At 35.1% G+C, this 27828-nt stretch overlaps 1 protein-coding gene across 1 annotated transcript in view; it reads right to left on the bottom strand.

The window, feature by feature from the left end:
• The window catches only part of IDE (insulin degrading enzyme), a gene marked incomplete at its 3' end in the record, with an annotated part of 47587 nt that overhangs the window by 7847 nt on the left and 11912 nt on the right, over positions 1–27828 (bottom strand). Inside the window, exons 9-16 of the mRNA XM_029085849.1 lie at positions 27241–27321; positions 25283–25386; positions 14850–14952; positions 13734–13856; positions 11031–11113; positions 5926–6070; positions 2880–2990; positions 2215–2335 (exon numbers count right to left, since the gene is read on the bottom strand). Coding sequence (XP_028941682.1) covers positions 2215–2335; positions 2880–2990; positions 5926–6070; positions 11031–11113; positions 13734–13856; positions 14850–14952; positions 25283–25386; positions 27241–27321 — 871 coding nt within the window. The remainder of the gene's footprint in view (positions 1–2214; positions 2336–2879; positions 2991–5925; positions 6071–11030; positions 11114–13733; positions 13857–14849; positions 14953–25282; positions 25387–27240; positions 27322–27828) is intronic.

Raw genomic sequence — 27828 nt, 5'->3', positions numbered from 1 at the left:
TGACCACCAGTAAAAAATTCATTTTCACATTTTTCCTTGATTCCAAATCAATTTTTTATTGCTGTATAACCCTAATTTTAATTTTTGCTTCTAGAATTGCTTATTAACAGTGCAACAGATTACAGTCACATCCAGTGTGAGAGAGGAAAAGAGAAAAAAAATAAAATCACACAAAATCCTTGTTTTTCAAGCAGATTTCCAGTGGTGCTAAGTAGACAGCATCCCTTTCCAGCATTCCATATTTAGCCACTCTCATGCTGAATACAGTAGCATTATTCTAATAAAGACAACTTCCACACAGAAGTGAAAATATCTTTTTTCTTTTTTTTCCAAAATTCAGTAGTCATTAAAAAAGGAATGACCTACATATAGCTGAACTCACTGCCATAAAATTCAGCATTGGTTTTGTCATTGACTTCTGGGCCCCTCATTACAAGAAAGACATTGAGTGGGTGTTTTTTGGTAGTGGGGGAAGGGACCACCTTGTGATAAGCTTCAAAGCTCCCTTTGCTCCAAGGCGGAGAGGCCCCAGCCCAGGCTTGGCCAATGAGCACCAGAGAAACACCTCTGCGAATCCATATTTGTGAGGGGAAGGACTGTTTTGAAAAGAAGAACGTGGGGGTCTTCTTTATCTTCTTGGATAAATGGCAACGAATTAAATTCATTTTTCTTCCCCAAGTTGAGTCTGTTTTGCCCGTGAACATAACTGGTGAGTGAGCTGTCCCTGTCCTTCATTCCTAATCCTGTGTCCCTTTTGTTGTGTCTCCCATCCCATCTCAGCGGGTTGGGGGAAGGGAGTGCAGGACTGCACGGTCCTACTGCGGGTCAAACCACCACACCTTATGAGGAGCAGCTGAGGGAACTGGGGTTTGTTAAGTCTAGAGAAAAGGAGGCTTAGGAGAGACTTTATCACTGTCTACGGCTACCTGAAAGGAGGGTGTAACAAGGTGGGTGTGTATCTTTTCTCCCAGGTAACTAGTGACAGAACAAGAGGAAATGGCCTTAAGTTGTACCAGGGGAGGTACAGATTGGATGTCAGGAAAAATTTCTTCACTGAAAGGGTTCTCAGGCAATGGAATGGAGCGCGCAGGGAGGGGGTTGAGTCACCATCCCTGGAGGTATTTAAAAGACAGCTAGATGGGGTGCTCGGAGATGTGGTTTAGTAAATGGATAGGTACGGTTGGACTCGATGATCTCAAAGGTCTTTTCCAACCAGGCGATTCTATGATTCACAGGCAGCACTGGCACCACTGCTCATTTCAGAGACACCTGCAATCATTCAAGAAACTATACAACTGAACATTTGTGTTTCTATCCCAGAGCAATCCTGTAGAAAAAACCACAGACCCCTGTGCAGCTGGCTCTGGGCATATAGAGAGTCTATCTTAATTTTCAGCATCACAACTTCAAACAGTATGGTATGTGTCCGTCTCTGACAACTATGGGTATGTATTCTGAACCCACCCCCTCAAATAAATTCAAAAGCCAGATATTCTTATTGAGGAGCGTCTCTATGTATTCAAAGAAGATATTACAAGATAGTTTTGCAAACTGTCCTAGTAACAGCCTTTTGTTGTAACACAGTAATATACAGGTAGGGGAGAGTTCTTCAGCTATTATTAAAGTCAATTAAGTATTGTAACTTGAAATTTCTTCTATCTCCAAATATAGTGGAGTGTCTGCTCTTTGTTAAGAACCACAATGTTCTTTATTCTTTATTATCATTATAATCTACATAAATTATAGCTTTTTTCTTTACTATCTACAGTTCTTTATTATCTACAGAAACAGGAGTTAGGATTCCCTGATAACGGAAAAAACAAAATAGTAGGCACATTGGAAAGTACAATGCAGATACATTCCAGCAGACCTGCAAGATGTCAACTAGAGCCAAATGATCTTAGCAGTATTGGCTAAGCATTGGATTCACCATACCCAGGCTCATGCCCACAAAGACGTTCAAGTTTTGCCTGAACTTTTACCTGTAAGTTTTGCCACTTGAGGCCTTTTGTCTGAACTATTATACTTTCTAGAAATTGGCAAACAAGTGCAGAAGCATCGACGTCCACCAGCATCAGCTCAGGTCTGGCACTGCAGGGGCTTCACTTGAGTAACGGGCAGAGTTCAAAACAGTACCCTTCATTAGTTTAGTAACAAGACATTTTCCGTAAGAAAAAATAAAAATAATAACGTTTAAAACTGGCAGAACATTACCATCGAGAGCTTCTTTTAATTCATCTTTGGTCCAAGCAACTTCTGTCATCAGGAGTCGGAGATAATACATTGCATGCTGGTGAGGCTGTTCAGCCCTGAAGTTGTTAAGTGATCTCATGTACTAAAACAAGATAATTAAGTTCAAATTATAGAGCTCTATTTCTAAACATAAAATATTAACCTTGTAGTCTCAATTTTGTCTGCCATCAAAAAGATACATTTCAAACGTCAAGAACATTCTCTTGCTAGAATGTTGCTCTTTTGCTAGACAAGTTAAAAAACTGTGTTAAATTACCTTAGTAATAACGTGGGTTTCTGAGACTATGGATTAAGCACTAACCATTAAGATAGTTGAAATAGTTCCCTGCCCCACCCCACTCACTTGCATTCCTACTCCTATCAAATCAAGTTGCAATCCCTTGATCAACCACAAAAAGACCAACTAAAACAAGATTCCTGGGCCAGTTTTTTTTAACCGAATAATATAATATAAACACTCCAGGGAACTCATGGTCACAAAAAGACAAAAGAAAAAAGCTTCCACAGTTCCCATGAGACAGAGTTTCACTCTCTACTTCCATGGATTATCAGCCCTCAGATTTCGTTTAAAGTCAACACACACAATTTTAAATTACTCCAAAATGTAAATTTCTCATGTAGCTTACCGCTTCCTTGATAATTTCAAATCTTTTTTCATCAATCTCAAAAGTAGCCATTTTCTCAATGATCTTCTTGAGCAAGATATGTTGCTTGTCATTATAACCTTTTACAGAAAGCTATGGAAAAAGCGCATAATTTGCTTTAAATGTGGAAGATAAAAGAATAAAACAATTACCAAGTCTTGTATAATTCCATGAACAATACACTTTTCAACACATACTCTAAATTCAACATTATTCAACATTAACTCATTCTGAAATAAAATCCCTTTACCAATCAAAAGATAACTGACAAATGTAACACTGCATATTTGCCCAGGAGTTATGAATGCAGAGAATTAATGTAATTTCATGTTGAAGTAAGCAAATTGTATGCAGAACACAGATTTTTAATGATTACAGGTATTGAGTCCAGTCAATAAACTGTACATTGGAGTACTAAAATAGTTTTACTCTATGTTTTTCATTTTAGTAATGAAATCTTGATTCACAGCCTTCCTAAATATTCTCTCCAATTTGCTTTTAACCTTGTTTCATGCTTATCTTGTTGCTCAAAAAAATATTTTATGTAAGTGGTAGTAAGCAATACTACAAGAAAAGGGGTACTGACAACAGCAGCACAACTTATAACCAGGATGGTGCTGGGCTGAAACAACGAGGTAGTTAGTCCACAATAGTAATGAGATATTGGTCTGATCATACACATTCTTTTGAAAGTATTCATGAAATAAACTTGGTCATTTAAAAAAACAACATAGAAACTGAAAAATAATTGTATTATTACATGAAGCTGCAGAAAGTTTGTCTAGTGAAAACAAGCATTAGAAGGCCTTTTGGGGGAAAAAAAAACTTCAAAATGTAGTATTTAAAAACAGGAATTTAATTGGATTTGTGCAGTTTAATTATTAAGGATAAAACTAAATTTTAGGACACAAACATACAGGTGAATTCCTGCTTTACAGTAGGAACAATTTTTTCTTCTATAGTTGTTGAAACATACCTGAACCATGAATTTGAAGAAAAAGCTATCATAAATGGATTTATGACAAAGGCTGATATCATAAATTAGCACAAGAACCCAAACTGTTCAACAATTACTGTGGGTGATTGTTTTCAGTATAGCATCTGTCCTTGCTTAAAGTACCAACATTGTATAATTGTACCTATTGACTACAAAACTTCTCATGATATAGAAGAGTATTAGAAGTTCTCAGATATCAAAAACAGAGTAAACTGATTTTAATAGGTGGAAACATGATCTTTACAGTACAAGAATATAAAGAACCTATAAGATACAGTTCATATTAAAATTAACTCTAAAACTTCTAAACTGTGACTAGAAATTAAGAAAATTACACACACATCCCTGCCCTTTTTGTTTGGGTTTTGTTTGGGTTTTTTGGTTTGTTTTTTTTTTTTTTTAAAAAAAAAGAACTAACTCTGACCATGGAAGATCTCACCATTCAGCATCATCTGAATAGGTGGGAGAGTTGGGCACAGAGGAACCTGATGAAGTTCAATAAGGGCAAGTGTAGGGTCCTGCACATGGGGAGGAATAACCCTTGGCACCAGTACGGGCTGGGGCTTGACCTGCTGGAAAGTAACACTGCAGAGAAGGACCTGGGAGTACTGGTGCATGACCAGTTGACCATGAGCCAACAATGGAAGGCCAACAGTATCCTTGGGTGCATTAAAACAAGCGTGGCCAGCAGATCAAGGGAGGTTCTCCTCCCTCTCTACTCTGCCCTGGAATACTGTGTCCACTTCTGGGCTCCTCAGTTCAAGAGAGACAGGGAACTTCTAGAGAGAGTCCAGCGGAGAGCTATGAAGATGATTAAGGAGCTGGAACATCTTTCTTACAAGGAAAGACAGAGAGCTGGGTCTGAAAGGGGACCTTATTAATGTTTACAAATATCCAAAGGGGAAGTGTCAAGATGATGGGGCCAGACTCTTTTCAGTGGTGGCCAGCAAGAGGACAAGTGGCAACGGGCACAAGCTGGAACACAGGAGATTCTGCTTAAACATGAGGAAAAACTTCTTTACTGTGAGGGTGCCAGAGCACTGGAACAAGCTGCCCAGAGAGGTTGTAGAGTTTCCTTCTCTGGATATGTTCAAAACCCACCTGGACGCTTTCCTGTACAACCTGCTGTAGGGAACCTGCTTTGGCAGGGAGGTTGGACTAGATGATCTCCAGAGGTCCCTTCCAATCCCTACCATTCTGTGACTATGGAAACATCGGCAAGTTTTGAAACTGAAGATAACCATGTTTGCAGTAAGTTAAGTGAATGCTACCAGGAAATAAGGTTTGCGTTGGATAAAAAAAAGAAATTGCAGCAGTCTCTTTCATACAGAAAACATAAAGACAATATACAGTATGTTCTCTGACTAAGATGCTTTGGAAAAACAGTACTTCTAGAGGAAATTTCAAATCAGATTTTGGCATAAAATGATGATTGATAAAAGCTTTTAACAGAACTTCAAGAAAGACCATTAAAATCTCCTATCACAAATCTCATGGGAGAAGCTAAGTAAGAAATAATCATTTATCATACTGTAAGTATTTATAAAATCATTATTTTCAGCACTTTAAAACAGATTATAAAACACATAATAAAACCAAACACTAAGGAAAGCCGTAAATATCCAGCACTGCATTCTCATGAACACATGCACAATCCATTTCCACAGCTCACTACAGCAGTATTAGAGAACTGTAACAAATCTGTAAAGTTGAGATTCGTTCAACAAAAAAGTTAATCTCTTTATACAGAAACCAGGAGCAGCACTTTCAACATTACCATGCAAGCAAGTAAATACGTGAACTAGAACGCAACAATTGCACTGCACGCACGTTCACAAGACACTGCAATCTTAAACAGGTCACTCAGGACAGATTAAAATACACCGTTTTGCTTTGCTTTTAATTCATGAGATATATGCAAGGAAAAAAACCATTAACCATCTCATTTAGAAATGCAGAAGTCAAATGTTTTCTCCAAGCTCAACAACTCCCAAGCTGTTTCATTTCCTCCTGCGTTTTTTTCTTACTTACAAGTATTGCATTCATTCCTGATGCAATGCCATAGATCAAACCTGAGAGGCGTGCTGCATATGTATACTCTTTTAAATCATCCTTCAATAACCTGATAAACAGGTATGTCATGTTGCAATGGAGAGGATCAGCATAAATGTAGCGACTAACAAAAAGAAAAACAAAATAAATGCTTTGATACCTCAAGCAGTGACAAAGTAATGGATGAAGAAACATGACTGAAGAGTATGTATATGCAGCCTCATGATCAGTAGTTCTTGAACAGGAAAGATGAAGGTACCACTTATTTAATAGCATGAAAAGTGGGGTCTCCTACCCCATCAGTCAAAAAGTTTTTAGTAGGTATCTGACAAACTGAAATAAGTAAGTAAGCTTGGATTAGGATTGCTTTTTTCTTTTTTAAAATGGAGGAAAAAAAATCCTACAACTAATCAATTTTATGAATGATATAAAAATGAAGAAAATTTGCTTAATATGAATGGAAAGATTGTTGAAGGCTTTGAACAAAATTCAACTTAAAATTCAAATTAAAGAAAGGATGGTTAATAACCAAGATAAAAAGGAGTAACAGCATTAGACCCATTTTTAAAATAAAAGTCCTTCCATCAAATCAATATAAAAATGTTGATGAGTGGAAGTAGTTTTAAGGCTCTAAGCTTTTCCTTGATTTGGGTACTTACATACATCCCATAGATGGTATTTTGGAGATCATAGTTCAAGCCAGCTAGTTCTGCTGCATATGCATACTCGTTGAGGGAGTCTTTGAGTAGTTCAAGGTACAAATAGGCCATGTTACAATGCAAGGGATCCACGTAAGCAAATGGGCTGGAAGAAAATGTTGAAAGTAAAATATGCTGTTTAAAATTATTTCTCAGTTTCTTTTGGCCTTCTAAGTTTGATCTGGAGGAAACAATATTTACTGCAAGTATGCTGATGGATTCCATTATGAAGTATTCCTATTTCGAAGCCAGATATGAACATACCTGAAAATATTTAGCTTGCTTCTGGTTTGAGCAATGCCTAAGTATATTGAGCATTCCAGAGATATTACCTTATTTGTGCTTGTAAATCAAGATGTGTTATATTTATTTTGCTGCACGGTCAGAATTCACCAGAAGTAAAAATAAACTAAATACATCCTGAACAAACAACATAATATAGAAAGACTGAAATGAAAGCCCATGTACTGAACATTAATTTAATTAATACTTCTACACTATCAGAAAACAAATTAGTTTCTATTAAAAAAATTAAGAGATTAGCCGTTTGTGGTATGAAAAACATGCAGTACATGCTAAATCCAGCTCAGGAAAGAAGTTTGGCATATCCATTTTCATACCACCGTAACTTTCTGTGTTATCTTCTTAACAGCAACAACTACACAAGCTCTACTTTTGCACTAGAAGCATCTGATTCCATACAAGACAGTCACAAACTTCTCAAAAAGAGAAATGCAACTCAAAGACTCAAGCCATGTTTCAACCGTGCCAATTATTAAATATTTGTGTGTTTTAAAGATTTGCAAAGTCACGACAAGTTATCTGTACTATGATTGAATTTCTATTTCACTTCTGAAGTGCCCATAAATTCATTATCCATTTCACAGAAAAAAATCAGCAGTATCTAAAATCTGCTGTCAGGATATGGCTTACAATTCAAAACCACGTCATTTGCATTTATTTTCCCTAAGCAGTCACTGAAGGTCATATTCAGAGACACGCTATTATATATGTTTATGCCTGTAAAGCACAGTATTTCTTAGTGTATACCAACACTGACCTAGTAAAACAAAGATCAGATTGCTACAACACGCATCCTGATAACTTTAAAATACGTTGCAAAGGTATTTTTAAGAAAGTTCCTAGTAGTTTTTAGTAAGGACTTCTCCTTCCTTTTACATAAAGGAAAGGAAGCATGGTAAGAGATTTTTTAAAAAATACAAAAATTAAATTATTAGAGAAGCAGAGCCTGCTATAGCCTGAAATTTTAGCCTAGGATGCTTTTTTACTACCACTGGGTTAATTATGCTAGGCCTGGGCTTATGTAACTTTAGCAAACAGGTCAGTTAAAAAAAAAAAAAGAAAAAGGAAAAAAAAAAGAAAGAAAAAAAGGACTCTGCTATTTGCATTTCAATAAGCCAAATGATGCAAATCCAATTAATATTGAATTTTTTAATTAAGACTGAATTCAAAGCAAGATGTAGGTCAATCCTCTGTTATCTTAAATCTTCCTCCAAACTCATTATATTCTATTCCATTTTGATACTAGAATAGAGACTTAATTAGTTTGAGTGATTACTATGTCCGTATCAGTTGTAACTTCTGTATACTCATTTAGCCGGCAAAGGCCGACAGGGAGTTTTGAAAATAAAGAAGACTACTAAATAATTAATCCTCAAGGGAAAAATAACAAAAACTAATTATTATAATACTGTTCTGGGAGTTGCCTTCTGTTACTAACATCTTTGTAAATAAATGCTTATTTTTTGATTACTTTTTTTTGACTAGGCTCGAGGAAGTGTAACAACTGAATCACTGATGGTGTACTTGAAAAATCTTAGTCTAGTCTTTTCTCCTTTCAAACAGAGCTGTAAGTGATATAGCTGGAATCAACACTGAAGTGTGGATACTGGGTTACCTTATGAGCAACTCAAGTTGCTTGAAATATTTCTTAAACTGGAAGGTAGCAAGTATATAGTAAAAAATAATTTGCATTGTGTTTTTAACATCCATCTCTCTAAACCTTGGGAAACTTGAAGTGCAGAGTTTATAACTACCTTTAGGAAGTTTTCAAAACACAATAATTCATACAAAAGCTAAAGCTTATCATCATTCTTTAAGCTGGATGATAAGTGCAGTGTCAGGAGTTTTTACTGTGGTGTTTCTTTAATGCAAGTCTTGCACCATGGAAGGATTTTCAGTTTTGGAACAAAGTGACTTCAAGAGGTTCACATACTCAGATTGTTCCTACTAGATTTGTATGGCTGAGGGAGAAACCACCTTCAACAACCTCCTCTTAACTCATCTACACAGCAGTTGCTGCTACAACATCTGGGTCAGGAATTATTCTAATGTTTCACGGTGATAAGGGCTGCAAGGTCTTACTGAAGCAGTCTGTAGTATGAACAAATTCTTGTAATCTGCTACAAGGCAGCATAACCATCTTATTCTGATCTACAACTGAGGCTAAAACTTTTTATGAAAACCCATGTTATTAAGATGGCTTTATTCACCAAGTCACTTGGCCACAAGCTATGGGTAATTTCACCATGTCTCATGAATAAACACTATACATTTCACCATTTCCTTGAATGACCATCTGCGTGACCAAGAGCATCTCTCAAGTGAGATACTGACTAAGAATCCTTCTTAAGTATCAAAACCAGACAAACCTGCTTACAACTTCTTTTGGAAATGATGTACCAAATATTGTCAAAATCTCCTCACATTTGGTCATATACAATTACCATCTTACTTTTAAAGGAAAGAACCCTCACTCGCAACCCTAAGAACAAAGCCAGCTTTCCATCTGTAACCATTCCTAGGAGGAAAGAGGCAAATCATTCCATTACATTAGTCAGCAAATCTCAAGTACTCCTAGCTTTTCAAAAGGGCTCACTGAGATGAAAGTACAAACCTAACTGGGAAAGACTACCACCATATATCTAGTTGAAGATGTTCCTGCTCATTGCAGGAGGATTGGACTAGATGACTTTCAAAGGTCCCTTCCAGCCCAAACCATTCTATGATTCTGTGCATAAGTGTGCATATTATACCTTTATGTGCACTACACACAATTAATTATTATGTTTTAATCATTCACAAACTGATACAGAGACTGGATCCCTCATAGTTCATCTAGACTTGATTTTTTTAAAAAAGCACAACTGTGTAACATAAACTCAGCCTCCATCAATAAAATCCGGTTTTGGCCAAACATAGTACAATGGAAAGCCAGCAGGTAAGAACAAAGCATACAAAGTATTGCAATTGTTTTTCTCTTAATAAGAGATGGGCAGTTACCAATTTGATCTTCCACTTCCTGACACATCAAAGTTGAAACATTTGTAATGTTTGCCCTGTGGTTTCAAAAAGGAGGAGGAAATGCCCAGGTAATGTATTTTCCCCAATGAGTATTAACACCATTATCAAGATTTGACATACACTGAAAAAATCCTCTATCTAAAATTCTGCCATGAAAAATTTCAAGTGGTCAGTCAAAACAAGGACTCAACAGAGCATCTATCACAACCCATATAATAGCCTTTCCAGAAATACCACTGAATCATTAATTGGGTCAAAGGAGGAGAGTTCCTGAAATTCTTTTCACTTTCAACCGTCCAGCACAGAAAGAGCTGCACTCTGAAGACAGCAGTATTTTTTTTTTTTATTCAAAACTTAGAAATTATTACTTGAAAGGAACACTAAAAAGGTACATCACTGTCATGCTCACTGGAAAAAAAAAAAATCCTGTGATGAAAATAATGCAAGATCAGAATTAGGATTACAGCACTTTATCATGCATCTTAAGGTGAGAATCACACATTCATTGAAAATACAGGCATCCTTCTAAAAAAAAATAAATCAGTTGTTGGTGTCAGTTAAAAAAAATATCCCACAATTTTAAACACTTAGAATTTTATACTGGTGTGCATTATGCAAATGAAAACAGATTTTGAACGTAAAACCACGACCAGGGTAGCATTTTATAAATAAAAACACTATCTTAAAATAGTTGCAATTTAATTATTAATTAAAAATAATACACATCCATTTTTAAAGAGGTATATTGCAATATGTAGTAGGTGCTACTGGCAAGCATATTTCAGGTATAGCAAATGAAACACAGAAGAAAAATTGTTTTAAAAGTATTTTTAGATAAACTTTTCCTGTTAATATAGACAGAGCACCTCAAACTGCTTGCTACTCAACTACTGCACAACTTACACGACCCTTTTTGTTTTCTGTATCTTACTGCATATTCCCAAGTAAAGACAAACGTTTTGAAGCCTACGTGCAAGAAATTTTTTGCCACAGAAATGCAGATTCCCAACAAACAAGAAACTTGCAGAGAGCGATTTGTGCAATATATTTACCATGGCATACCTGAAAAACTCGAAGTTGAGACAAGCTTTTGGTAAAAAAAATTTGTCATCTTGCTTGAACCACAGTTTGCTCATAGCAGTGTCCTATGCCAAGAAAAGAGGTTTTGTTACGTCATCTATCTTTTAAATGTAATATATTACACTATTTTTTTAAAAAGTCTCTTCATTACTTCAAATCACAGTTTAGTGTTGTCCCCTTAAATTCATATTTTGCTACATACATTTGTGTATACATCCATCTGTCCTTATTGAAACTCTCTTCTTACCATATGTCACCTTAACAAGCAGTTAAATGGCTGTAGCACTGTGAATGAGCTTATGATCAAAATGGGAACTACTTTTCTAGAGATGATCAAAGACAAACATAAACTGAGCTTCACATAATTCTCTGCTAATGCTGGTACTAAAAGATGTGCCATTATGTAACTATATGCTGCACTACAGCAGCATATAGTTACATGTTTTAGACTAAGAATATAATTGAGTATTTAATGCTTTTAGTAAAAAATATTAATAAATATGAATTGTAGTTTTGTAGTAATGCTGGTACTAAAAGATGTGCCATTATGGGGACAGCACTACAGCAGCATATAGTTACATGTTTTAGACTAAGAATATAATTGAGTATTTAATGTTTTTAGTAAAAAATACTAATGCATTGTATGTCGTTTTAAAGTAACATTGATAACAAAAAACACATATGCATTTAGAAAAAGTAGTAAAATTAGTTGGAAATTAGTTAAAAGATCTACCACCTAATTTTTTTGGAATAATCTCCCGGTACAGGAAAGAATCTAAACCTCCCCTATTGCTTTTTCTCACACAAAAGCTGTGAAATAGATACACTCTCTCTCTCTTTTGGGCCCCTCCCTACAAGAAGGACATGGAGGTGCTAGAGAGTGTCCAGAGAAGGGTAATGAAGGTGGTGAAGGGTCTGGAGCACATCTCTTATAAGGAGCAGCTTAGAGAACTGGGGTTGTTTAGCCCAGAGAAGAGGAGGCTTAGGGGAGACCTTATTGCTCTCTACAGCTACCTGAAAGGAGAATGTACAGAGGTGAAGGTCAGTCTGTTGAATCAAGGAACAAGTAACAGTACAGGAGGAAACGTCCTCAAGTAGTGCCAAGGGAAGTTTAGATTCAAGATATTGGGTATTAGATATTAGGAAGAATTTATTTACTGAAAGGGTTCTCAGGCATTGGAAAGCATTTCCCAGGGCAGTGGTGGAGTCCCCATCCCTGGAGGTTATTTAAAAGTCGTGTAGACGTAGTGCTTAGGGACCATGATTTAGACAGGGACTTGTCAGCATTAGGTTAATAATCGGACTCGATGATCTTAAAGGCCTATTCCAATTGAGGCAATTCTCTGATTCTGTGGCCTGATTCAGTAGCTGGAGATAGCTAGCTGCAGTCCATAGTAAAAATTTGTCCCTCAGGACCTCTTTCCTGAGGGTTTTTCAGGGCAAGATGTGCCATTACAACAGAGGTGACCTAATTACATGCTGCCAATGAAAATGGCCATTCTGTTCCTCCACTTACGTTCCCATCCCTCCCCTTCTCCATCACACTGGTCTAGTCCATAGTAAGCTCTCTTAGGCATTTAAAACAGCAGAAAAATTTAGGGTTTTTTGTACAGATAACCTCTGCTGATTTAGCTCTTGCACTGTTTTGCTGTAGGACCAGAAAAATGCCAGGGTCCACAAAAAGAAAATGGAACAGACATACATCTGGGGAGAAAATAAAAGAGATGCGGGTAAAATAGATAATGTCTATTTCATCAAGTACAGAAGATTTTCCCCTCAGAAAACATATTTTAAAGGGAAAAGAAAAACTAAAAGCAAATACATTTCTAAAGTAGTGATACCTTAAAGCAAAGCTTTTGTGTGGATCAATTGCCTAGTTGCTACAGAGACACTGAATAGACCTGTAATATTTGTCCCCGTTGAGGTTTAGGGTTTCAGTTCAGGATGAACATAAACATATGCTCAAAGTCCTCCTCTGTTAATAAAAGTGCTTCAAGTTTATACCTAAAGTGCCCGGTGCAGAACAAGTATGTTTTCCTGAAGGAGTATTGAAGCTGAAGCACAACACATAATTGCAGAAGACTTTTCCTACTTATCCTCCAACTAAGTCTACAACAGAGATGAGCATTAGCAAAGACAACTACACTTTAGTAGTGAGGAGTAAGTTTTCGTAAATTTTAGATACTCAGAAAACCTGAGATTTGCTAAACATATCAAGATCATTAAATGATGCTTCCAGGAGACTGGACAGTGATATTTACTTACGTGTTTACATTTCTCTTTTTCCATGCAATCACAAACTTCTTCCACACACAGTTACAAAAGAACAGCCTTTTCTACATCCTTGACTTACTGAACACTGCTCAAAAAAATGTAAATGACACTCTCCTTCTGCTGAATAAACAGCTTTAATACTATTTCTATCAATTGTTAACATGCTTTCAAAAGGGTAAAGAGTTCAAGCTGTTTGTAGATTAATTTTCATAGGAATCCAAATGGACATAATCCAAAGTTTAGCAAGAATGAACTTTCTATTGTCTTTCTAGCAAGGCCTTTAAGTTTTGTAATTGTTTTGTTTATTTTACTTTGGAACATGACATAATCTGTATTGTAAAAACATATAGGAATTAACTTCTAACTTCCCAGAGGGTTAGCTAGCAAACAGAACAAATACAGACAGCTTACTTTGACAAGGGCAGGGTACTGTGTTGCATCTTTTTCCAGTGGCAAAATCTCAAAGTTAGTAGGAATGAACTCATTCTTCATTGGAAGCTTGAATTTCCCATTCAGGTCAGCATTTTGCCATTTCTAGATAAAAAGGAGAAACAATGAGACTAAATAGAATTTCTGCTTAATTAATGGATATATATGCTTATTTACTTTATGCTGTAACAAAAAATTTAAAAGTGTGTTCATGTTTTGTGTTCTAGTTTATGTGTAAACACTATTAAGATAATTTTTGATAAATATCTGGGAAACCAAGTTGGAGTAGGCTGTCATCAGGATGAAGTGCTCCGTGGAGGAAAACAAAAGATAAAAACATAATTTTGAAAAGTTTACAGTAGAGTGGAAGGTGGTTCTATGTCTCATCTTTTCTGACACTGTGCGCTCTAAATGAAGGTATTAAACTAAACACATAAGCAAGAATTCTAATCAAGAACATAGGTACGGACAAGTTAGAGGAAGTGAAAGATTCCTATGCAGAGCCCGTTCAAGGATGCTCGGCAGGTCCAGTTTAGCTCTAGGTTGTATTTTACCACCATCTCTTCTTAAAAGAAGAGACTAATAATAAGTTTCAATTAGGATTTGCTTGCCTCCTTTGTTGGAATTTTGGTTTTTAGAAGCTCATTTAATTGGCAAAATTACTCATTTTCTAAGTTGTAAAAATCAGTTTCAGGAACAGTTATACACAGCACTTTTAAAAAGACTCCTTTCTTAAGAACAAATTAGTTCATTAGCATTTAATAGAGACTTTTAAGTTTTAAAGACTTAATGCTTACATTTTAAAGTAGTTCCTGCATATTACAGATCTTTTGTAGCAAAAATGGTATAACTTTTCCTGTATTTAACATGGTTTAAAACCATTTACATATATCTGTCCTATGTAATAAAAATTTGAGCTCTATAGACAAATATAAGATCCTTAATTCTCATAATATTAAACAGACTCGTTGTACAATTTCCATGCTATGTAGAGCAGCAGATTTAAGTTCTCCCTTCAACTAAATGAAAAATTAGATGAAGAATTTATCGCTGTCTTTAGCTTGCAGATATGAGAATATAATAAAAGTTTTAACATGCCTTAATAACTTCATCAGAAATTGCTTCCTGCTTATACTGTGTTCCATACCACTCTTCTGTTCGATCAGTTTTTCCCTCAAAAGACTTGGAAACTATCGCAACTCTGAAAACGAAGAGACAAAACACTTTGGCATAAATGTGTCTGAAAAAAGACTGTGAGAAATTATGCAAAGCACTATTTCTGTTCCATCACTAGAATGCATTTATTTCTGTACATGGTCACTGGACAATTATAGAGTACACCTGGATAGCAAATATACATATACATAACACACTAATGTTAACCATGAAATCAGGTTATTAGTGTCATTTAATTTTTACTGTTTTTCTAAAGTGTTACAACTTAGAGTTACACACAATTACTGTTGCATGCAATTTCTATTTTTTAGACTTTGTCCTTGTTCCAGAAAACACAGAAATCAGTCCTTGAGATCTTCTACAAAATTAATTTACTGTAACATTTTTCATACCACCTGTATCAAAACTCAGGTAAGTGAAAATACTGACTATAGAAGATTTATTCCAGACCTAGCATTTTAGACTACATTATTGCAGTGTCACTCTCCCACTCATAATCTGATAGTAAGAGAGTTTCTTTATTTTGTATCATTCTCATATTCTTATTTCAGATTGATACCTGTTTCTCCCCCCTTTTCGTTTGTTACAGTTTGGTATTTTTGAGAGGAAGGGAAGAAAAGTACGAAGATTTATGTATTTCATAGTCAACACAACAGAAATATACCCAATTAGAAATCTAAATCATAGAATATGTCAAGCTGGAATAGCCCCATAAGGATCAAGTCCAACTCCCTGCTTCTCACAGGACTACCTAAAACTAAGCCATATGACTAAGAGCACCCTCCAGATGCTCCTTGAACTAAAGAATACATCTAAATAAGAGGAAATCTAGAATAAATAAAACTACAAATTTATCAGTATTTTTTCCAATAATATTCATAACAGGTAACAAGAAAACTCCTCTAATTCTTTTTAGCAACCTACAACACAAAAGAGTATTCAATGGAAATAAGCAGCTAGCTTTAAGAGTAAATAGAAGATCGTATGAGTTCTGAAATGGTCAAAAAAGGCAGCACAATTACCTCCAATATATATTTAACAATCCCTAGATGCTGAATAGCATAGTAACAAACTTTGTCAAGTCTTGTGCAGATGGCTAAAATGCACATTAAAACATCAAAATATATGCAATGTAAGTGGGTTTTTTTAATCACAATTATCTTCAGGCCAGGAACATTCTGTTGTGTACTTCTAGTGTGCATGGCAAAGTGGGGTATAAATCAAAACAGGCATATGGATGTGCCTCAAACTACAGTATTTTATACTTCACAAAGATGCTACTGGAGAGTACCCTCAGGATGAAATTTGTAATACATTGAAAAGTTTAAATATGTGGACTATTAATATTGTAAATGGCTATGTCCTCATCCCTCCTTTTTCATCCTATGTTTACACATAAATGACTAAATGATCCAAGAAGGGTGAAGAAAACGAGATTCTGTTGTAGTTAGCTCTAAATTTTCAAATTATTAATAATTTAACCTGTGCTTTGCAGTTTGAGTAGCAGGAGAGCAGTAGGGTAAATAGGCAGAGATTTAAATAAATGAAAAGTACATCTCAAAAGTCACATGGGATTGTAAAGACACATTCTCCAGCAACAGATTCAAAAATTTAAGCAGAACTTGAACCACAGACTGTCTAATTTTGAGACAATACTTTAAATCATATACACTGAAGAGGGTCAAGCAAATCTCATGTGTCAGGGATGCAGATTTTCTCTCGGTTGAGAAAGGGAGAAATTTTTACAGCTTATCTTTGAAAGAGCCACATGATTGGCATGAACACACACACATATGCACAGAACCACCCCTGCTCCTCTGCAGAAGTTATGCAATATCCAAACCAGAATGGGAATATTAATCTTTAAGGGACACATATTTCATCTCCCATTGTAAATAGCAATAGAAATGGTTAACATTTTGTGGTGGTTTCACTTGGCTAGTACTTACGACTTCATATAAAATGGTTTCATATCTGTTTGCATGTTACAGCTATTTCATTTTTTATACAGAAGGAACAATACTAAAGAAACGTTCAGCAAAGAACCAAGCACTTTAATCCTAGAGAGTACCTGTTCTTGCAACACAGCAGACACTAGCTCAGTCAACAAGGTGAAATCTATTAGAGATTGTGGTTTACATTAAAATGAGCCATAGGAATAATCTATTATGTTTTGTGTTTTAACTTGGACATCTGGTAAGCAAAAGCTCTACCATGTACTAAGTTGCTAGGAGACTATAAACACCATGAAATCTATTTGCATTTCAGAGCAACCTACCAGGCCCTTCTTCTCATTAACAAAAAATAAAAATTAAAAAAAAAAAAGAAGAGTCTTAAGCTAAAAAATTAACCTGACAAAATTTCAGTAATCATGTGGTCTGAACAGCAAGACAAAGGTGTTTTATGGGATAATACAGATGTCTGTTATTCAACATTCCCTCCTTCTAGCCTTTTTCAACATACTGATGCTCAAGCAGTAGTGACAGTCCAAGTACCCAAACATTTACTGTAGGAACATACTAAAATTAGAGAGATAAAAATAATTTTGTCTGCTCAACACAGAGAAAATGAAATTGTGGAAATCAGCATTGCAATTCCTCACACAGTCCTGCTTCAAGGAGCCCTCCTGCCCTCCCTACAACCCAAATTACCCACATTTTGAGCTCTTAAAGAGACACACCCACAACTACATGAAACAAACCAAAAGGTGATTCACCTGCCTGCAACTTACAACCTAAACCAAGACACAAGTGCCAGCAGCAACGAAGACCAGCACAGGAAAAGGAGAAAAGAAGCATCACAGGTAGAAATGCAATGCTATGCAGTTATTTAAATGTATCATAATGCATCTTTAAAGTCACCAATTATGTAATGTTACTTTTGCTTTTCTTTTCTGTGTTGTGCTGTATAGCACTATGAACATTCACATAATTTAAGACAGCACTGAAATATACTGGAAAAGCAAGACAGAATCAGGCAATCTTTAATAGGACCTGCTTATAACCTATTTAAACTCAACTAGTGCAGTTAGGCTTCCAAGCCATTCATGAACATGGAACAAAGCTGAAACTATAAATGCAATTTACTGTACATGTACATTCTTGTACATGCAAACTGTTGTAGTCCTCACTTATGGTCAATTTTCAAAACCAAGTACCATTTCTATAGTGTGATACATATTGACTAGATACCACCTTAATTTTCGCCCTCCTGAAATCTATAATAAACCCACAAGTGACAGATTCATGGAAGAGTGTTACTTGGGGTGCTTTAAAATGAAATGTAGTTCCAGGAAAGATTATCAACTACTGCACTGCAGATTTACATAACTAACTTGTGCTTCCAAGGGTGAAAAAGTAATAGACTTTGAGACCATAGTATTTGTGATATTAGTAATAAACAGGTCAAACCAAATTTGTTGCAAAAAAAAAGAATTTATACTTAAAAAGGAACAACTCCTTTTTTTAGGAACTAATTTAAACTTTGTCTTCCAAATGACGGTATTGTCAAACAACAGAAAAAATTACATATATTTTATTTAAATGCACAAAATAACACAAATGAGACAAAAACAGCAAAAGCTAGATTTGTTTATAGCTTCCCCAAAATCATTAGTAAAACTGATGCAAGGCAATATAGGCTATTCAAAGCCACTTCCACACAAATCTCATTAGAAAACAGAATAAGAGGAGAAACTACACACAGAGATGTTGCTGGGGTGCTGCATTCTAATCGCTCTGCAGAAGCACGAGTTATTTACTAGGGCTCAATAAAACTAAGTCTCTACAAACACAATGGTTTGTGGGGGGGGGGAACATAAGTAACAAATTGTGATTTTCAAAATCTTTACTCAGATACAATGCAATTAAAAAATAAACACATACATTCCATATTAGTAACATGTGCATCATCGACTGCACCAAAATAACTGTTTGCTCAGTATCTGTGAAATTCCAGCCCTTAAAAATTTCTGTATCAACGTTTTTGGCATTCATTTTAATTTTCTTCCCTCTAGGATAGTACTAGTGCTGCAATTCAGATTATCAAGAAAGGAAAAAGGTCCATTTACTATCTAGGGGAAAATGTTCTTTAGTTGCTTAATCTGATGAGTCACTAGCTTCTTAAATTTTAATAAGAACATTAAATGTGCAGATGATGAGAGGAAAAAAATGTAGTGGAAATCATAGGAAAATTACACTTTTCAGCTAAGATTGCAACACATGCCAAGTCTATTCCCTTATCTTCACAGATGGCTGGCAAAACCCAATGCAGTTTGAACAAGTAAAAATGATACTTGCATCTTAAAAAGGTCTCTCTCTTAGGGAAATTAAGCCACTAAACGCAACAAGTAGTGTGTGGGGGTGGGAGGGGGGAGGAGAATATAAAAACTTCCTGTTATGGTTCAGTCAATAGAAGCACATATGGATACTTGCTACCATCTGTGAGTATGGATATTTTTCCATAATTTTTAAAATAAGAGTTAAAAAGCCAAACTTTTTAAAAAGACATTGAACAGTAGTCTCTAACTGTGAATGCAGCTACCCCAATATAGATATGCCAAGAAAAGTCCTTAGTGTAGGTGAATTCCAATAGGGTTATGAAAACAAACTTATAAATAAAACCACGATACAAAGGAAAAATTCAAATTAATGAAAATTAAGCCATTGCAAGACAATTAATGCAAGACATAAAAAGAAAAAAAAAAAACAAAATAGGAAAAAAAAAAAAAACAGGCAATGTTAGGATTATGTAGCACATACTAATTCTTTCATAAAAAGTGAGAAAAGAAACGTAAATACAAGCATAAATATCAGTGAACAGCAGATAACCAGAACACATACAGATATTTAAAAGCACATGTCCACAGTTTTTTATTAGTTTATACAATTTGCTCAAGCAAAGACAAAAGGAAATGAGCTACTGGACTGATAGTTTACTGTATGCGTATGTTACAAAGATTCAAGAAAGCTACTGTGGATTTGCCTTTTTAGTGGGCTCTCTTGAAAGGATGAGTTGAGATTATAGATGCTAATAAAAGGGTCACATTGTGTTTTACTTTTTTTTATTACATCTGTATCTATAAGCATGTAGTAAACAATGAAATAACTTTAGTAATATTTAACTAAGGGTTTTCCCCCCCCAAGATATTTTATCTTGCCAGCAATTTGAAATAAAAGATACTATAAAATTATGTTCCTTGTTATATTTTACTATACTTTTACTTAGTTAAAGAAAAGATGAAAAAAATTCCTAGTTCATTTCATTCTGCTTTTAATTTCAAAGGATAAGTGCTTAAAATGTGTTTAAAAGGAATACAGTACTATATACAAGTTAATATTTTGTTTCAATCACATGAAAATAGGAAAACCTAATAACCTCAGATATTTAAACACTTGATGCCCTGAATAAATAAAAACATTTAATTCCCACTAAAATTGAAAGGACTTACACTTTTACACCTGAGAAAAATCAGCATGCAGTATTATCATAACCAAGCCACACAGAAGCACACTGTAACTTTTGAGTCTATACTGAAAAATTGTATCACTAAGAGAAGCAGAAAAAAGCAATACGACACTTAAGAATCTGAAATTTGGTTTGCTGTTTTGGGCTTCTTTTTACAGCTTATAGTTTTAGAGAAGAGAAATAGCCTGAACATAAAGAGAACCAAGATGTGAATGTATAGTTGTTATGGCAATAGGAAACACTAGCATGGTTTTAGCCTACACTTAATAAGCAATACGTTTATCATTACTCTGAACATATGCCATTCAAATTCAAAGTATGCCTGCTGCTACATCATTACAGGCCTGCAGACTGCATTAGATCCATGTTAGAATATCAGTGCTTTGCTAAATTTCACTGTTAGAACTGCATTTAATCAGTCCTTGGTCATTCCCTAGTTTGTTTGTACTTCTATTTAAGCCTTAACAGGACGGCTGTGGGTATTTAAGCTTCAAAGAACTAACCTACTTGTATTTACTAACTTTAAGCCCTACTGCAATCTCTGCAACAAAAATAATACGTCATTTCTTTAACAATAAGCTGAAGAGGCCATAAAACCAGGTACGTTCCAGTTTTGAGAGTCCCTTTATCTCCCAATCTTTAGCTTTTTTATTCAAATGCTTAAAATTACATAATTATTATAATCTATTTATTAAGGCAGGTAAAGTGTAGAGACAATGTGGCTAGTCTTGAGGTAAGATTAAACACAATGTATTTCTTCCAGCATCCAAAAAGAAAGAACAATAACAACAAGCCAGAAGAAAGCAAGGCAAGACCTAAGACATTTAAAGCCTGAGACTATATGGAGACCCACACACACAAGTTACTAGATGGTCATCCCTCTCTCATCACAAGCTTTCTTGATTCAGTCATCATACCATCAACTCTCTTCCATTATTAAAATTTTGAGACCTTCCTGTATAGAAAAGCAGACCTATTAGATCAAATTTAGTTTCCAAAACACCCACACCACTGTGCCTCTCCAGTCTAAATGTACTACACTTTGCTACTTGAAAAGCCAGATACACAGCATTCAAAACAGGCTGAATTTGAAAAACTGAAATGAAACAACTATCTCCATTATGTGAAGGATCAATGCTTCAAATACTAAAACTAATCTTCTTCTTTTGGTATTTGCTCTACATGTGCTCAGTCTTAAAAAACCCTCTTTTTTAATTGAAAACTAATAAACAATTACCAAGTGTAGAGAATATTCCCATTTCCAGCAAGTCAGTTTGTCAAATGTGAGAAGACTGTAGCCCCACAAAATTACTACAAATAATAAAAGATAAACATCAAAGTAAACAATTATTTTCCTTGGTTACTAATGTTTCAAATAAGTTACGGCTAAATTCCACATCTTTTAAGAAGTATTTTTTCCTCTCTCTCTCTCTCTCTAATGAGATTCTTGCTTGTATTGCTCCTTCTTGCCCCCTTTTTTTTTTAACAAAGGACAAACAGGAACGCTGAATTGCAACTGCAAGTACAAATATGGGCTTATACTAACTAAAATAAAAGAACATTATGAAACAGCTATGTTTACTACATATTTGGAAAAAAGCACACTATGTAACATTCTAAACTCTTCTAAAAAATGTTACCACTATTCCTGTGCTTCTGACCACATTATATAGACTTGAATTTTCTCCCTCTACCTGCATTCCCTACACTTCCCTTTCTCACACTAATAACTTTGGAACAAGTTAATTATGGCTATGTTATGCTGAAGTACTGTCAGCTGGAGGGAGTGTCAAAAGGCTGGCACAGCCAGCAAACAGGAGTAACACAGAAATTGATGAGTGGTTTGTGGTGTCCAGCAGCATCTCATAAGCTTAAAGAGTCTACAAATATATTCACATATATTAATTTCCTCTAGCAATTTTTGAAAATTTAAGCAAGCAGATGCTTTGGAAGTTCTCTGTCTAGTAACAAAGACCCAATTTACATTATGAAAGGTATCCTTCCCTAAGATAATATTGACTGTTTTCTTGTAATGTTAAGAGCCACATTTTAAAGCTATGCAAAGCTGTAATAAACATCAGCTCTGTTTAAGCACCTGTAGCTGTTAGTACTAAGTACCAAAAAATGGTTTGTCTATTGCTTGTAAGAAATTCTAAAACCAGTTGACAGTTCAAATTCACGTGGAATTCGGTTAAGCTTTACTCAGAGAAGAAGTAATTATATATTCTCTCTTTTAATTACAAAAACCAATGTTTATGTTAAAGGTAAGCTCTTGTATCATCAAATTTCCAAGAAGCTGGGTGGTAGATCAACATGAAAATATATTCAAAATAGGAGTATTTAATACAATAGGAAAGAAAACCTGGAAAATTTGTTTGAAGTATTGTTTGTTCAAAATACGGTATCTTGAAATATTCAAGCTTCAGTTGCAGTATCCCACACACATTACACATAGATGCACACCCACCCACCAAGATGTAGGCCCTTCTTTAAAGGGCATTAATTACTATGGCAACTACTTTCACTGACACAGGCAGCTCCATTTATTTTATCATTACTTGTATACCCCTAGAAACACCAGAATCGCAAGACATTTGCAAATACAGTTCATAAACTAATTGTATCCTACTTTATCCAATAATTATTAGAAATATACCATCTTTTGTAAATAAATTAACGTGCATCTTAAACTAAATTAATATACAAGACAGATTTTTGTCATACAAATAAATTCAGTGAAGATTGGCGCCCAAACTTTTAAGTAAATCACAGTAATTTCAGAAGGCTGAAATATATAAACTCTAGAAATATATGAATGCATGCCTCGCTCTCCTATATCCAACACTGTCTGAAATTTCAGTGGGGAACATATTCAGAAACAGAACCCCCCAAAATAATTATTTTTTGTATCATATACCTGGCTTCCACAACACTGATAAACAGGCGTTCAAATACAGTAAGACTGATATACAGAATCACAAGCAAGGGCTTGTTTTTGTGTTTTCATACATTTTAATAGTACCTCTACACCACTAATATTACAATTTGTTACAATGTACAGAAGAGATTTATTAAAATAATCAAATTAAAAAAAAAAAAAAAATCAGGCTCCGAAGTGCTAATATAACTGCTACCCATCCAACCTTCTAGTAGCTAGACACATTACATATATATATATATATAAAAAAAAAATACACACGTTTACACACTGTCCTACAGAACTTCTGCCCTGTTCAATGCACAGAACAACTACAAAACAGTTTCAGCAGTTATTTATTTTTATATTTTTTTGCTCAATGTATGACCTGACATTCTCTTTCCAATATCGACCTCTTTCTCTAAATAAATTACTAAAATGTCCCTTCCACAGCACTCAGTGTTACAGGAACCGATTTAATCTTTTAAAATATCCCAAGAGACATTTTTCTCATATATAGGAAGCCAAGGCATACAGAGATCCACAGAACTACACAGTTCCAATTCATATCAGATGCTCATTTTAACACTTTTTAAATTCTGTGCATTGTATGGTACCTCACAGATTAAAAGCAAAGCTACTGTTGAATTGTTTGTGGATTCAGGTGCTCAGCAATCCCCCTAGTCAGGCCTTAAGATCTTAAGCATATTCAAGAAAATAAGAAGAAATTAGTAATTACTGGCTTGCTGTGAAAAGTTTGTTTTAGCAGTTTGTCTCGTGACACTTAGGAAACTTGTGACAAAGCAAAGAAAGAGTTCAGCTCTCCCAAGCAGCATTAAACAGTCTTAACCTTGAAACTGTACTTTTTCTCTTTCTGCAGTTCCTGTTATTTTCATTACACGCTTTCTAACCACATTGGTACGTGTAGGCAGAGCAATACATGGTTATTGGCATCTTACCATGTAATTCCAGAACATTTCTATTCTGTAAGAACTGAATCAGAAATTGGATGAGGGGAAAAAAAAAAGCATACATCTGCAGAGAGAAGGAAAAGAGGGAAAAAAAAAAAAAAGGCAAGACTTCTTCGTCATTTGCAGACTACACTGCACTTAGTCTGCACAGGCTGTTCTGTTCAGTTCCTCCAAGCTTGGTCCCATCAGTTCTGCTGCTCTTACTTTAGACTCCTTGTCTCAGACCTCTTCTCTTTGCCTCTTCCGTCTGCCCTGTTTCCATGATTCAGGACTCTCACTTGAATATCCTTGCTAAGCCTGACTGACATCTCTTCTAGTCTTGCTGTCTTACCTCCACTCTGCCTACTAGTCCTACCTAGTTCTTATCCCTCTCTCATTTTTTTTCCAGTCTGCACTTAACCATCCCCAGCAGTTCCAGTAGCCAATCTCTCTCTCCATCCTTGACTGAGATACTAGTTCCCCATAGCTATCAATATGCCCCCTCGAACTACCCCCATGATGCCAGCTCTCTTGTCCCAGGCTCTTCCTCCCTTCATTAAGCATTTACCCAGCCCATCCTCCTCCTCAATTAAAACTCTCTTTTTTCACCTGCCCTAATTTTCTTCTCTACACTTGTAAATCATCATCTCAGCACAGTACTATATCCCTCACCCTGGTCACACTATTGTTCTTTATACATTCAAACAGACATTAGGTACATTTCTTCTTTCGGCCTCCCTTTTCTACCCCACTTGGGTGACAACTGAAGATCCTCAAAAGCAAAGAGAGAGGCTTCCCTTTTTCCTTTCAACACCTAGTCTGACCAATTTCTGAGCCTTGAAATTTGTACTGCAACACACACTCTGCAAAGCAAGTGCACATGCAGTACGGTCACACTCACATCAAAATGATGTTCTGGAAATCTGAGAGATACTAGCAGCTAATTAGCAGCTGTTTCCATTAGTTCATCTGCTTTATTATAATACTTGGGTTAAAATACAAGTTATTGGAGTTTAACTTACCGAACATTTTCTGGTCTCAATTTATCCAGTACCATCTCTATTAAATCAGGCCTGAATTCTTCAAGTAAATATTCAGCAGCCAATACTTCTTCTATAGGATAATACTAAAAAACAAAGCCCAGAAATGTGTAGATTAATTAAACAAAAAACTAAGCATGAAGAAATTACTGCTTTGTAAAGGAAATAAAAGTGTATACTTCTAGTCACTAAATCTGTATTACTTCAGTAATTCCAAATTAGCAGTATATAGATGTCTTAAAATCTTTATCTTAAAACTAAACAAGATGGAGTAGTACTCTAACTATGCAATCATATTTCTCCTATATTAGGTACTTCTATATACTTCATACTACCAGCCTTTTCTCTTGAAATATTTTATGTCTCAATAGAAGAAGTCACTCTTAAATACTGTTTTGAAGCAACTAAAGTAAAAATAACATGGTAAATGCTGACCCCTGGAGGATATTTTTAAAGATAAAAGAACACCAAGTGCTCACTAGAGTACATTTGGGAAAAACAAAACATAAAAAAGCAAAAAAAACGAAATCAAACCAAAAATCCCACTAAGCTTTTCAGGATTCCCTAAGAATTCAATTTTTATTTACAGTAATTTAAAGGAAAGTATATTTCAATTATCTGAAAGCATAATACAAATTTACACAATTTTAATTCTAACATTTTTTAATTAGGATCAAACTAAAAAACTCTTAAGGTACATGACATTTCAAGAAAAAAAATAGTTAAAATTCCTCTGAAAATCATTAGTGTGGTTGAAGGAAAACTTTGTTAATAAACATCTGTTTGCCAAGGAAAAAATACCAGGTGACCTAAGCACTGAGTACTTGCAGTTTGCTATAGAGGTGTACTTTTTTTGACTAGAATTATTATAAAAGAGGTTTCTGTATTACATACATGATACATAAAACTACAGTGGAATGACTTCCAGAGCACAGTAACTCATACAAGGGATTTTGGAAAACAGAAAGGGCCAGGGTGGGCGGGGTGGAGACCAAGGACAGTGAACCAAACCAGTGTTATACAAAAAATGTGAACGCTAAAGATCCATAATTTGAAAGGTCTTGTCCAAAAGATTCATTGTACACTGAAGAAGATAGCATCCCAAGTAGGAGCTCCTTTAAATATCCATTTAAATGCTTTCAGTTAAGTCTAATGCTTTTAGTAAACAGAAAGACAATTCTAAAATTAAAAGATAGCTGTTCTAGACTTTATAAATTAAAGGTGCAGGAGCATTAACAGGAATTCCTGCAAAAAAACCAAAAATGCCTCTGAGTAAACGCAGACATTAGCTGTGCAATGGAAAATGGCTGTAATGTATAAAAGTTGCATGAATTTCACTAGATTAAAAAAAAAAACAAACCTAAATCTTCCTTTAGTGCAAAATGAGGAAACTGAATTTTCCAAGAAGTGTAAAGACTAAGTATAAGCAACATGATTACTCTCTCAGTGCCAATAATACATAATCACATTAGAATTAAACACTTCTAATTTGCTATCTTAATACAACCATTTCTGCTTACCACAGTATTTCAATGTTGTTAACTTTTGGAAGCATTTAGAAACATCGTGCTTGTGTTTAAGATAAAAATATTATTTCTCTAGTATTTCCCTAGAGAACATTTAGCTATCAGGTAAACACAGAATGACAAGGTACTTGTGTCTTAAGAAATACTGAAATAGAACAAATAGCAACTCCAGTTACTGTAAAACCAATTCTACCAAGTATAGGAGTATAAAATGGTTGAGAGTGAAGGAAATGTGACTTACTGACTGCTAAAAAGAAGATCTATGCAGCATGACATTAGCTTCCTAAGCTTAATAAGTGCAAAGGACCTTGGCAAATACCTGTATTTATTAAGAGTATAATGAAACATACTGCTATGCTTACTATATTGTAAAACAAAAAACAAAACCAAAAAAACCCCACAACCCACACTTACATGCAACATTCCTCCAAGCTTTGATGTATAACCTCGTGGTCGTTCTTTATCTTTAAATCTGAATGCCACAGCATTTAGATCCTAGGAAACAATGTAGGAAGGCTTGAAAAGCATATATTAAAGACTATTTTAAGAATAATTATTGGCTACTTAATCTATTTTTATAATGTAAGAAGGAGTTTTGTTGTGCCCATTTTGTAGTAGTTAGGTACCTAACACAAGAGTTTTCACTAATATTCAAGTCGCACAAAACTTACAAGCAATTTTGTATAGTCTCACAATGTGAAGTGTTACACAAGTCATCTTCATATTAAGAGATTTGTCCCATATCTTATATATTTAAATTTCCTGATAATTTGAAAACACACCAACTCTGATACAACCAATGCCTAGTGTTCCAGTGCAATGTTCATAGTATGTTAATAACCTGAAGCCTTTCCCTCTTCCCTTTTTGCTCCTTTTGTTCAGTCAGCCAAAAGGTAAAAGCATGTTTCTTTATGCTGTTTTAGCCACAGAAATAGAACACATCATTCTTAGAACACAAGGGCAAGGGTGACTTAAAGAGATCTAAAACTATTAAGCCAATGA

Source organism: Antrostomus carolinensis, unplaced genomic scaffold, assembly GCF_000700745.2.
Source record: "Antrostomus carolinensis isolate BGI_N321 unplaced genomic scaffold, ASM70074v2 scaffold317, whole genome shotgun sequence".
Taxonomy (NCBI): Eukaryota; Metazoa; Chordata; class Aves; order Caprimulgiformes; family Caprimulgidae; genus Antrostomus; species Antrostomus carolinensis.
This window is presented reverse-complemented; position numbering and strand designations above follow the sequence as displayed.